Source organism: Convolutriloba macropyga, chromosome 2, assembly GCF_964194025.1.
Source record: "Convolutriloba macropyga chromosome 2, txConMacr16.3, whole genome shotgun sequence".
NCBI lineage: Eukaryota > Metazoa > Xenacoelomorpha > Acoela > Convolutidae > Convolutriloba > Convolutriloba macropyga.
The window spans coordinates 49,269,716-49,283,815 of record NC_134469.1 but is presented as its reverse complement, the minus strand read 5'-3'; the positions used below and the strand labels follow the sequence as shown (position 1 = coordinate 49,283,815).

The 14,100-nt window shown below is 35.4% G+C and overlaps 1 protein-coding gene across 1 annotated transcript; it reads right to left on the bottom strand.

The window, feature by feature from the left end:
• Positions 1-3,538: 3,538 nt before the first annotated feature.
• Positions 3,539-11,268, bottom strand: LOC142358730 (stAR-related lipid transfer protein 3-like). The gene is made up of 2 exons (XM_075410272.1): positions 9,381-11,268; positions 3,539-4,397 (listed from the first exon to the last, which is right to left on the bottom strand). Exons 1-2 carry the CDS (start codon positions 10,222-10,224, stop codon positions 3,640-3,642), a joined length of 1,602 nt encoding a protein of 533 aa, XP_075266387.1. The 5' UTR covers positions 10,225-11,268; the 3' UTR covers positions 3,539-3,639.
• Between the last annotated feature and the right edge of the window lie 2,832 nt (positions 11,269-14,100).

The window sequence follows — 14,100 nt, the reverse complement described above, 5'->3', positions numbered from 1 at the left end:
GATGTTGTAAAGTAGTTCAATTTATTTGCCCTTGATAATCCTGTTCATATTTATTCAGTTTGTGTCTGGTGATCTGTTAAGAATTTCCTACTTGGTTTCCCAGCTCGTGATCAGACATGTCTGATCATGCATTCACGTTTGCTTACAAGCAGTTCGTTTCATTTCATTTCATTCTCCTAAGTTTGCAATTCAAATTCAGTTAACAAACTCTCTTGTAAATCCCGCTTCGCAAGTAAGCGCAAAGTAATTTAGTTAAAATCTCTCTCCGCGAATCGCTAGTTGAATAAATTTAAGCGCACGCGCGTTGCAGGTGGCTACTCTATTTAAATAGAGTACAACAGAGTCCAATAAGTCCCCCAGCTGTTGAGAGGCACGATTAGGATACACAGCGAGAACGGATACTCAGAGGCACTCACTACACGACTTGCCCAGAAATTGAAACTTGCAGAATAATTGAAGAAACCGTAAAAGTATCCAAAATATCAACCACATGTTGAACATAAGCATTCAATAACAAAACAAAATGCAACATTCGTGCTCTTTACAGGTTAAAATTCCAAACAAGGTCATTAACGGCGCAAACCGTTCTCAAAAATTTCACTTATTTGTTTGTAAAATATATATATTTTTTGATCTAATGGATACAACAGAAAATTTTAACTAATTTTCAAAGTTAGATTGGATGAAACGTTTCGAAAGTAACGTAGTAATATTATACTCAACAAAATATTTAAGATTACTAAAACGGACGTACCGTAAAACTTTTTAACTCTCACTACTTGGTGTTGTCAGTCGTGTCCAATATAGAACTCTGATATCCAAAACCTGAACTTTGCTGAGATTTGACTGTCAAATTACCATGGTGGAGGGAAGCTGAAACGCCTGTTGACCAATCAATGGTTTCGAGCCAGTGGCTTGTCATATTTGGGAATAAGCTAACAATAGTGAGTGGTTTGAAATTTGAATATGCCATCATTTCACCAATGGTGGTTGGGATAATGCGGAGAGACGCTTGCTTGGAGACTCGAATCATTAACAGAGTGCATTGTGCAATCGGAATTATAAAGAAAATTTGTGAGAATTGTTAAACACGTTTTCTTCAATTCCTATGATGGAACGGAGATTTTTTTCGCTGTTGCCCAAAAGTGTATTTTATGGGTAGCTACAGTCAGTGGATCGTCGTAAGCGTTCCAAAACGTGATCGAATAAAGAGCAGTGCATGTTTCCAGATTAAAACACAGAGTGACAAGACATGTAAAGATTAGGTATGATAAGCTATGTAGAAGAGTCCATAACAGCCAACCCCACTCTTAGCAATTGTGTAATGCGTTGATTCTGTTGGAAAACGGCTTGAAGCTCGTAGAGCGCTTATTTTTTGGATTATCTTGAAACAGCATAAAATTATAGGCAGAAGATATCCAATAAGGTGATATTATTGTACAAAAAATTTTCTTCAGACGCTCACTTCTTGCTAAATTCAAATATTGTTTGCATGCTCAAAATGAGGCGCAACATCTTGTCCTCGGCATTTGGGATTAACGGAAATTTTTCAACTTCGAGGTGTTCCGGTTCATATTGTAATCATCCATCTGATCGACAGACGCCAGTCTAGTAGAAAACTGTTCAGTGTTCGTAGTTTACGTTTGTTGTCCATACTAGATCCGAGTGTCAGAGCTTTGAGAGAGATCTGCAGAAAATTTCTGCTGGGACATTTTTCTAAGATGAGCTTTAGCAAGATCGATATCGAGTCTTGTATGTTGCTGATTTGTTGATCTTCTATTTTTGATTCGGTGCACCAGCCTAAAAATAGCCGCTAAGAAAACAAAATGACTTTAAAACTGTGTCGGGTGAATCAATATTGCTTTTAGTTTTGAATTTTTGAGTTCGGTTTTTCAAATTTGATTTTGCCTGATTTTCATTCAAACACTGCATGTGTCAGGGCAAAATTTTGGAACTATCAGCCATTCTTCAGCAACCCGGGATTGGTCAAGGTGACTGTTAGTGTGTTAAAAGTGACTTTTTCTGGTGATATGTTTTAAATGACTTGCTTCAGTTGAATGCTTATATTACTGGCAAAACTCCAACTACTAAAAAAATTATGTTATGGAAGCTATGAACCTATTCGGTCAAGTAAAACCTGACTGTTCATACTGAGTGTTTACGAAATCAAATCTTCGTCGTAATTAGTTTTCAGTTATAAGTGCTCTTTCCAAATAAGTAAATAGCTTTATTGTATTGTTTTGTGATATCTGAATAATATCTGTTTCGCATGTGCAAACCAAATCGGAGATATGAGAGGTCAACCAGCTTAAATTTAATTTTCACGAAATAATATGAGATCTATTTTTTTCCTTAAAAAATTGATCTATTCAAGTTGAATACCAAATTCTGCGAAAGTTCTTTATAAAATTGAAAAAATTCGGGACCTCTATCTATGTTTGACTACAGGTTGAGTGCTTTAATTAATATTTGTTTCATGTTGCTCTTTGTTTCTCTTACTTTGCTTTTTTGATCAGTTTTGTATCATTTTCTGCTCCCAGAGTAAAAAAAAAGTGAAAAAAAAGTTAAAGCTATGAAAGTCCGTCAACTCTTCTTAAAATTAGCGCTTTGACAACTTGTCAACATTTTCATAAAATGTCGATAAGTTTTTCACAACTTTCTCACAATATTTTTTGACAAAACTTTTACAAATTTGCTGATAATATTTTTTGACAAACCTTTCACAAACCAACTGTTGGGATACCACTTTTTGCTCAAATAAAGAGAAACTAAGATATTTCAACTTATCAGTGCTCTCCATCGATTGTCTTCTGATGTTAATTTTGTGAGTTCTGTCACTGTCAGGGTGATTTACATGAAAATTTGAGCTAGTTGTGAAGGTAAATTTATGTCAATTTTGCATTTTATAGGCAAACTGCCAATAAAATGTGCTAGAGGACTAGAAGAGCTTTGGGTGCTTCTAAATACGTGCATAATTCAGGTTGGTGAAATTGCGTGCAATTTTAGGCGACTTTATTTGCCCAATTTTTTTTATAGAATGTAGCCATCGCTTGTACACACTAAATGTGCAGATAAAATTACCTAAAATTGCAGCTAAATTTACATGAACTGTGCTCGTGTTTTGGCGTTACTGCACGCTACCTGCACGGTACCTGAACTTACCTGCAATTTCAGTTAAAATTACCTAAAAATTTCAGGGAGTCCTGCACAAATTACCTGCAATTTACCTGCACATTTTATCTTAAATTTTCTGGTAATTTTACCCTCACAGTATCCCTACTGTGGGGGTAAATTACATGAAAAATGAAGGTGAAATGTGTAGGTAAATTTGCAGGTAAATAGTGTGTATGTAAATCTTCTTGTAAATTTTTTTCTTCATCATATCTCAGCATCGAAAAATTGGTGTTGCCATTAAATCTATCAAACAAACTTCAAGAGAAGAACCTCGCACCTACACTTACTCTGATTGTCGCGCACTTTTCCTTAACCAGAATGTATGGACCTCCTGTCTACACTTTTAACTCTGATAAAATATCAATGAACTGTCAATTGAATTGAATTGAACAATGATAGAAATATATAAAAAGATCTTTACAAAGAATCGGAAACTATTCACTAAATGAGAAACTAAGAGATCTCTTAAGCACTGCTAGCGTTTTTATCTGTAATATTTGAGGGTTCTGATGAAACAATGCTATGAGTATTTGCAGGTTTGGCATCTTTGACCTTGTTTGGGGTAGTTGGGGCCTCTTGGTTGAGCATTTTGGCTCTAGATTGCAAACAGTCGGCATATGTTAGCAGAAGTTGGGTTATTGCTTTGTCCACTCTGAATTGAGCTATCCAGCTTTTAATGTCTGTGGCCATGAAGCGAATCAACTCACATTTGTTGCAATCTGTGTCTATGCGTTTGATAATGTAACCCAGAATTTTGTAATCACCTCGTGTTAGGCTTGCCGACATCTCGTCTAATTGATTATCTTGATCGTGCTTATTGTACGTGGCGTCTGATGATTGGCGTTCGTTTGTAGAGTTATTGGCTATCTCATCCGGCGAATAGCTGATGGACGAGCCGAATGAGTAGAATGTAGAATCGATTGTGGATGACCTCATTGATACAATGAACTCTCGTTTGGCGATGCTGCGCCGACCTTCAATCTCATTGGACACGATTCGGAGCACTTTGGTGGATTCTCCGAAGGAGTGCAAGAGGGAGATTGAGTCTAGGGTTTTATCCCAGGAGGGAACGTTGGGGTAGTCTGTGAGTTCTCTCTGTAGCTGTTCTGGGGAGAGGTTGATCACCATCTCTAGCTTGTACACTCTGCCCAGTTCAGGCATTTGTCGCATACACACACAAGTCCCATACGCACCACACTCCTCCAATTTCCACTCCTCGCCAGCTGAAAAAAATCACAATTTCAACTTTTGAAAATAAATCTTTTCCGTTAAAATGAGTTAGGAATACCTCAGTCGTAAGTTATGAGCGTACCTCTCCGCGCTCCGAAAAAAACAACTGAAATGGGTTAAAAATTGATTCAAAATTATGAAAGATACCCGGCACATTGCCGGAAAACAGCCGCCGTTGATTCCAATAAGCATGATTGGGATTGAAAGAATAGAAGATATTGAAAAAAAAGATTTTTTAAAAAACATTTTTTAAGTCCGATTTATTTTGTTGGCATTTCGTAATTGAAGATACTTCTGTTTCTAAGAGAGGGGCTACAGGGGCTACTATCAATACCAAATAGCATTAGAGATGATAACTAAGACTTATAGGAACGACGTTCAAATAGCGGGCATCTAAAATTGGGTATTATGGGTTTATCCCGTGTCTATTTCTGACTTCAATTTTTATACCGACTCTGTTCATTTTGAATTACTTTGCTGTGAAATTGATGTTCAAAATCACTTTTAGCAGAATGAGAGAAGAGAGAAACTAGCTTAGAGAAGTCAAAAAGATTTCACTCAAAATGTTGAAAAAGCGGCAAAATGAGGTAAAGCAAAACATTTTTTTTGTTCGACGAAGTAAAAAAACATAGCAGGACAAGTCCTGACGTACAATTCAAAGAATTTTCATTGACTAAACAGAACATTAGACCTAGAAAGGACTATGAATGGATTGGAAAAACCATTTAGAAAAAACTCCGATCCAAAAAATCGAAAAAACAGCAAAAATCAAAGTGAAATTGCCGCATGTGAACAAAAAACCACTACCGATAAAGCGAATTTTTGTTCAAACACCGTATTCTCACTCTACTTTAAAATTAGAGCGAAAAAATTTCACGCCGCAAAACCACTCGCTTTTTCGCTCCATTTCCTGTTTCGGCGTGACCAAAATCACTACTCCAATTTGACTTCAAAAATCATGAAAATGTGTGAACAGATTTTTTTTTAAAAAAAAAAGACAGCGCCCCAATACAATTCAAATTCTTTGAATTGTAAAAACATAGCAGGACAAGTCCTGGCGTACAGTTCAAAGAATTATTATTGACTAAACAAAAAAATGGACCTAGAACGGACTATGAGTGGATTGAAAAACTATTTTAAAAATAATTTTAAAAAAAGATCTATTCTGTTTTGCCCCCCCCCCCAGCTTAGTAGGCTTATATTTTTTATGCTCCCCTGGGCGCACGTGCTACTTTCTTAAGTAGTAAAGTGCTATATAACAACGTATAATTTGTAACTGGGTGGCGTAAAACACTGGGGGGGGCAAAACAGAATAGATCCAAAAAAAAAACAAAATCAATGTCAAAATGCCGCATGTGAACAAAAAACCACTAGCGAGAAATGGAAATTTGGTTCAAACAAAAAACTAGGCATAGAATGAACCATGAATGGATTGAGAAAACGCTTTAGAAAAAAACTGATCCAAAAAATCGAAAAAACAGTAAAAATTTCCCGCCGCAAAACCACTCGCTTTTTCGCTCCACTTCCTGTTTCGGCGTGACCAAAATCACTACTCCAATTTGACTTCAAAAATCATTAAAATGTGTGAACAGATCAGAGAAAAAGACAGCGCCCCAATACAATTCAAATTTTTTGAATTGTAAAAAAAATAGGAGCGCTATAATAGCCAGCTGAGAAGATGAGGGCGCTATTTAAAAAGTATTGATTTCAATAGACATTCATCGCCTGACAAAAATTTTGGTAGCTTGGTTAAACTGTTAGCCTCTCTTTGGTTAAACGGACTAACGAAGTCAACTTCTCAAGTTTTTGCATTAAAAAATGATGGAACTATATCTCAAATTGGTTACAAAATTTTGATGGCTTAATGACTAGTTAAAAATTTAGCACGAGAAAATTTTTTTCTGAGCTCTTTTGCAAATTTTGTTCTTAGTCCGCATTCTCCGAATGTTTTAGACGTTGATATCTTTTGTCTCTATATCCATTTTTGTGCGTGTAAGGTACGGCATTCAATCGGAAGACTTTTTATTTAATTTTGAGAGTATTCAGTGTTATGGAATATGACAGTTGAGAAAATGAAGTCGTTGAGATCTGTGCCTTAGAAACTTCGAATTACATTGTGAAAGTTGGTAAGGTAAAAATTCTATTTGGAGATTGTAATAGAGAATTAATAGATGGAAATACGATTAGCACTGGAGTTAGGAAAATAGAATTGAATGTGCTCGAAACTGGAATACTGTTAAAACTATTTGTTTCCTCTTTTTTTTTTCATTTTTCTTTTCTTTATTTTTTTTATTGTTAATTAATGTAGGGTTACCAGAGAAAAAAGGAATGATGTTCAAACGAGAACAAATTTGCAATATTTGTAAGCACCTCATAACCACAATCAAATTTGAGTAGTAATAAATGGAAAACACAAACGAAAAGATTCCAGAGAAGCCCAAAGAAGTAATTCAACAGTACCAAAAATTCTAGCCAGAATTTGTAGATGACATAAAAAACAACTGGACGAACAGAAAGGCTCAAAGTGTTGCAGTATACTAAGGATTGGAAAGCTTGAATCTGAGGACAAAGTTTTGCAAGAATTATTTCTTTGTGCAAATGAATTATATAGTTGAAATGATACTTTGGATATTTGTGAACCACCATTTGATGAGCACTGAAGCAATAAGGTACTGCTTGTAACAGCAAGCAAGAAAAAATTTTTTTCATATTGTTTCGGGGACTGGAACTGATTTCATCTTGTCTTCAGTTATCATCAACCTTAGTTACTTTGAAGGTAAAAAAATTGTACAAATTTATTTTAAAATGTCACAAAAATGTTGAGAAAAAAGAAGACGGGATAATCATTGAATTATTTATTTAATGGAACACTTGCAACAAAATGACGCCCATTTGAAAACCGAAGATACGAGGCAGGGTTTCATAACGTCAAACAATCCCAATTCAGTGGCTTTGGCATCGATGTCTAATAATTTGACTGGTTATCATCGTATTAACTATGTCAGCTGTCTTGCTAACGTTCCCAATGCTATTCAACGTTTTGATTATTGAAATCAACAAAAGTTTGCCAAAAATTCGCTCAAATAGTTAACCAACATTAATATCCGATAAAAGACCAAAAGGTAAATGAAAAGGTCTAAATAATGAAATGCCGTTGTTTAAGACACTGTTTAACAGTGATGTTAAGCACACTGTTGTTTTGGTGCTCATGTCAATAACTAACTTACCAATTGCAAGGTGCGACGTCTTCACAAAATTAAAAACCTTATAGCCTATTAGTTTTGTCTTACAATACGTCATAAATCCAACTTTAACGATCTTTTTTTGTTCTTTGTTGAGGGCACGAGAGATTTAAAAAATTAAGCGGAAATTAAGAACTTATATTTTGTAAATTTTCGACATATCAGCTTCAATTTTGTTGCTGAATGGATTAATATTGAGAGACATCTTTGTGGACCGAATTGAGCCGCAAATGCTTTTATTGTTTGCAGAACCTCTCCACAAACTGCATTGAAAGTTTTTATTCATTTATTAATGGTACGGTAAACCTGGGATAAATTATTTAATAAACGAGACAGAGAAGAGAAAGCAAAACAGGAGTAAAATAAGGAATAGTTACTGGGGGGACCAGATACTCTTAGCTGTTCCCCATATGAAGATGCCTTTAAATTATAGTCTTTTTCACAACATAAGATCCAAAAGTAAAAACTTCCTTGTGCTGCAAGTTCCAGTAAAACGTTTTCATGAAATTTGGTTATCAGAGAACAGGAACAAGCTACTCAAGATTAAAGGATAAAATGAACACCTAACATTCAATCGACAAGAAAAAGAGGGAATATGGTCTGGCTTTCAATGCAAGGAAAAGCGGAATTTGGTGGAAACCTAAGGAATAACGGCATACAAAATTTAACAAGTAAAGTCGAGGCATTGCTTTCCATCTACGCAATTGGTCTTTTGATGAACCCCAAGGCTCTTTTTGATTTCCTGAATGCAATTAAAAACGATCTTACTGATATCTTTTAGCAAAAGGGGAAAACATTCACTTTGTTGGCATTAACATCGATCACAACAGGGAAACCAGCTTTAAAACCATAATCAAAAATACGCTGATCTTAACGGTGCCTAACATTATAATTGCAACACAAGAACAGAACGAACTTATCCGATATTAAAAATAGAAGTTTCAGAAACTCCCAGATGTAAAAGATAAAAAGAGTTTCCTATTACAAAACAAAAAAATTCGAAAATTTTTTCTGAAGAGAAGGATGTAAAGTTATCTGTTGAGCATTTTGATCTGAGGATATATGAATTAGTGCAAAAATTCTTTGCAAAACTGAAATTACAAACCAAAAAAGTAGGCTGATATTGAATTAAAGTATCTAACAAACAAAATAACTCACACAAAAATTACAACACAGAGTGCTAACAAAAAAAATCGGGAACTTTACTGTGTTTTGAGGAACCACTTAGAAAAAATCTGGACAATAAAAAGCCGTTACTTTTTAAAACTCTAATGACTGCCCAGAACAAATCAAACCAAAAAAACAGCGTTTTATTTATACAGTGCTTTTCTGTTGAAATTGTAAACAATTTGTCTTCCTTGTGAAAAAAAATTACCGAAAACGAAGATTCTTCAGACTGCTTGAAAAGAGTTGCTGTTCTTCCATTTTTTACAACTGGGTTGTTTTCTGCAACCTGACAAGCAGCTGCAAGACAAAAAACTCAGTTTCTGATCAAATATATGCAATTTCTGATCAAATATATGCAATAAAAACAAACGAATAAAGTCAGGAAAAAAATCTAACATAACACTCTGTGTATTGCGCAATAGTAAGCAGGATAAAAAATAAGTCAGGTCGAATTTTGTTTTTATAGTGTATAAATTTCGTTGTGATGTCTTATGTTAATGAATAAAAGTGAGTACGAAAAATGAAGAACCAATAGCTATAAACGTTGCTTGGGCTGCAAGTACTTACGGAGGTCTCTAAGACGAATTCCAATTTCGAAAGCTTCTCTGGAATCAATTTCTGCTGTCTTCTCAATTGCACTCAGTTCATTGTCCTCCTCCAGAAGGGGCAGCACCCTCCTGTTCTCCTCCCCCACCTCACTCCCGTTCACTGTAACATACACACTCGTTGAATCCACATCGAAACCCCCACCACTCCCCGCCACTCCAGACCTTTGCACCCGGTTTGTTCCCAGACTGTGGTGGTAATCGGGTGCCACCTGCCCTCCGGTTGGGAAAAATACACTGGGCTGGACTGCGTTGGAGGAGCCGAACTCTTGGTTGTTGCGGAGTTTCTTGAAGTCTACCATGTAAGTGGCTATCCAGGTCATAGCGAATGAAGCCAGAATTGAGAAGTAGGTCACAGGTTGACCAGTTGAGCTCATTGGGTACAGGAATACTTTGGATAGAAGGAAAGCGCTGGAGCAAACTGCACAGAATCCGGCCCCAGCCCAATGTTTGCATTTCAACACTAAGTAACACATGGCCAAAACGGAATCTCTGACTAAAGATAGAAGAACAACATCTGCCATTGAGGTCGATATTGAGTATGTTTTGATTTCGTTGCTAAACATGTGAATAAATGTGGAGTCTTTCTTCTTAATGCTGAGCAGAATGGTCCAAAGGAGGAAAATTAGAAGAAAGTCACACAAGCAGAACAACCCAAAAGTGCGTCTGGCAACTCTGGGTTGTTCGATGTTGTAGGCTGGTTGGTTACTACCTGCCACAGGGGTCGCTGCTGTGTTCCCAGCCGAATTGCCACCATTTGTAATTCCTTGCATGTACTGGGGAATTATGTGACCGTTCAGTGTCATCGTCAACTTATAATCTGTCGTCAGTCTTTTTAGCAACAATTCGATTTGCTCTCGAGCTATAATTCAGCTGACTTCTCGATTCTGTTTCAAGTAAAGATTAGATTTTCAGTGATCTGCATTTATTATTCGTAATTGAAGTTGGAACCGGAAAATGACGTTAAATTTCGATTGTTCGAATAATTTTGAATGTCTCAACTAACATCTTCAGTAATTTTACGGACTGTTCGTTTCGTTCTCAAGCTTTGTTTCAGGAAGTCTCAATTATGTTTCAGTTGATGATCGAATTTTCAGTGCTCTGCATTTGTGATTGGCTCGTAATTGGAGTTGGAGCCTAAAATTCATTTCGAATTTCATCTGTTAGAATGATTTTGAATTTCTCATTTTCGAATGTTAGCTTTGCCAATGTGGTCAAATATAATGCTACAAGTTACAGTATTTGATTTAGTATTGTCAATAAAATTTAGTCAAGCCTAACCACAGACAGACAATAAACAGGCAAAAATGCCATAATTCGGGGACAAATTTAATGTAACGATGTCAAAATACGCTCATAGAAACCATTTTTCTTTAGACAAGAAAATTTGTAAAGGTGGTAAATATAAAAACAAACGAATAAAGTCAGGAAAAAAAATCTAACATAACACTCTGTATATTGCGCAATAGTAAGCAGGATAAAAAATAAGTCAGGTCGAATTTTGTTTTTATAGTGTATAAATTTCGTTGTGATGTCTTATGTTAATGAATAAAAGTGAGTACGAAAAATGAAGAACCAATAGCTATAAACGTTGCTTGGGCTCTAAAAGCACATCAGCCTTTTTCATCTGAAAAAATAATCAAAAGCAATCAAGTTGCAAAACGTACGCGTGAACAATTTGGCATAATTCAACAAAAGGGGTCTTTCAAACTAGCGCTCGCTACCTCGTTCTCTCGCCTATTTCCCTCTTTCTACCTCAACACACTATTATTATCTGTAGTCACATGCAACGCAAAAGAAAAATTTGCATGGCTCTTTTAAACAGCGAACATTTGTGTATTTGTTATATATAGGCGTATGCGAGAGTGTTTTTTTTTCAATGCCTGCTTAAGCTCCTTATAGTAAAGTAACAAAAAAAACTAATGCTACAATCAATGCATTGTATTGAATATTCCTGAGTTTACCCTGCTGCTTACACTTTTCTTCCTCCTCTAATTCCCAAGTCAATTGGGCTATACTATTGCGCGTCAATCCTACAAGGAGAAAAACAGGATATCAAATAAAGGGAACGAGAGAGGAAAAGAGAGAAAAGGGAGAAATATTCTAAATATAGCTCTGCAAAAAAGAAATGGACAACGCGCTAAGGGCACAATAAAATGACTTGGGGCACTTTCTTTTTTTACAGCTTAGCTTATAGCCGTACATCTAGTTTTTATATCGCAAACTGCCCCCTTCATATGTAAATGCTGTTCAGGCTCTCCGAATGACAATTTAAGCTCTTTCACTCGAAACCCGAGACGAAGGTACCCACAGAGGACCAAAACTTGTTAATGGGACACAAGAGGACCCAAGAGATTTCCGTGACATTTTTTGACATAGAGATCACCAATGCCAACGCATTTTTAAATCATTTTTCAATCTTTGCTTTATCTTTTCATTATCGAGTTTTTCCAAACAAAAATAAACCGTTAACATCGATTCTTTTTCAGATATTTTTTATTCAAATATAGATAGAATGGGTAACACGATTTAAATTTTAAAATATTCTCAAGTTTTTTTAGCTACATTTAAAAATTTTACGACTAAAATTTTGGGTACTGAGCTTCCATTGTATTGCAAAAATACTCGTTCAAATAGGTATAGTTTTACACTTTTTTTCTCGAATATTGAACCCCAATCCTATCTGAAATAAATTTGATCTTTTATAGTCAAGGGTCATTTCTCTAAAAGCGCAAGGATCTTTCTGTTTATCATTATGCACAATTTACAACTATGTGCATTTTAATACACTTGTGCAGTAAGAAAAGGTGAAAACATCACTTTGAGTCCTAATATGTCCATCTATGCTGTTACTACAATGTATACATCTTTTTTCTTTCATTTCAGTTGCTTTATAGTAAATTATTTGAATACAAACTGTATTTGCTCAACAACCAAAAAAATGATGTAATTGATGCTTGAAACAAAGTTAATTCTTTTCTCTTAATATAGACATCCTTGAGGTACATTCGCAAAATTTTGCTAATGAAACTCTACACGAGCTGCAAATGGCGACCGGAGAATGCAGTTAGAAAGTCTTAAAGTGTCAGAGATTTAGGAAAGTTTGCATAACTAATGCGATAAAGTAGCATTACTACATAACATTTGCACCTCAATCTTTTAATTGCAAGGCTAGTAAGCTAACCTCAACGAAAACTGCGCTTCACTACGCCGCAGAGGCATACTCAAATCGTCAAGGGCAAATTTGCCCGATCTGCGTATCTCTCGTTCGTTTTGTTCAATGTTAATACATTGAAAATGCAACAATACTGTAAAAAATAGATTCTTTAGCAAAACCGGCAAATTTGAAGGGAATTGCGCAATCCGTGTTGGCAAAAGTGTCCAAATTTTAACCGCGAATTTGGGACACAAGCATTGTATCCTATTTTTGGCGCGATACGTATCGAATCCGCTGGATTTATGTATCTCTTTTTCGCGCGAAAGGTAACTCTGTTTCGCGCTGATAGTATTTAATTTTTGCACTGAATGTATCTATAATCCGCAATTAAACCTAATTTAATGCGCGTTTATTAATTGATAGGAAATAACTGATTAAACGTGGTTTACGGGATAATAACATACCAATTAGGGCTCAAATTTATCGAATCGTTTTCATTTGATGCAAATTGTAGGTCGGGAAAGGGAATTGGCATCGTCCAAAGCCTTTCTTAGTGATTCGTCAGAAAATTTGACATATAAATTAACATCTGAAAAAGACCTGTTTGTTTTAAGGGTGATTGAAAATAAAAATGACATCGGGTGGTGTTCTTGTTCGTCTCCTCACTATTTCTTCCTGGGTTTTCAGGCTTTTATTTGTATTCAAATTTCACTGTTGTGAAATAATTTTAACAAAAATTGACAAATAAATTAGCATCTGAAAAATCCCTCAGCTTCATTTTTTTATGCTCTAAGATCGAATTGGCTATTTCATCAAAAACATTGCATTTAGGTACATTTTTCTATCTTTAAAACAACGGTTTGTCCTATACCAACCTATCAACTCCTCTTATTTGTCCACAAAAAGTTAAAATTTGACAAAGGAAAATTTCGGTAAAAAAATCACATATGAATTGATTACCGTTTATTTTCATGGTAAATTTGATTCAAAGTGTGACTTGCACTTAAATTCAGCGAATGAATTGTGAAAATCAATTTGTTCAATATTTTTGCGTCTATTTACAGATTTACAGGTGTCTAGCGTTTTTTCTGAAAAAATAACTCAATTCTGCGTCTGTTTGTGATGTCGATTTTTTTCTGAAAAATCTCTCCATTGCTCGACCATTTTTTTTGTCTTTTTTCAGGTTTACAAGATTCCTTTAATTTTGAATCAACAGTTTTTTGCGCCTATTAACAGGTTTATAGGCGTCTGTTAATTTTTTTGCGCCTATTTACATTTTTTGCGTCTATTTGCAGCAGATTCCGTCCTAGTGGTGTGTCTTCTGCAATGTTACTGAAAAGAAAAAGGGTGTATTTCTCATTTGAAATGACTTTCAGAACACAAACCAAAGTTGTTAACAAGTACTTTTTGTTGCGTCATTAATTCTTTAAATCACGTTAAATGCTTCAAATCACTTTTCCATGCTCAATTAATCAGGCGTATATTAATTTTGTATGATCAAAAGCGCACCAAAATGAGCGGAAGC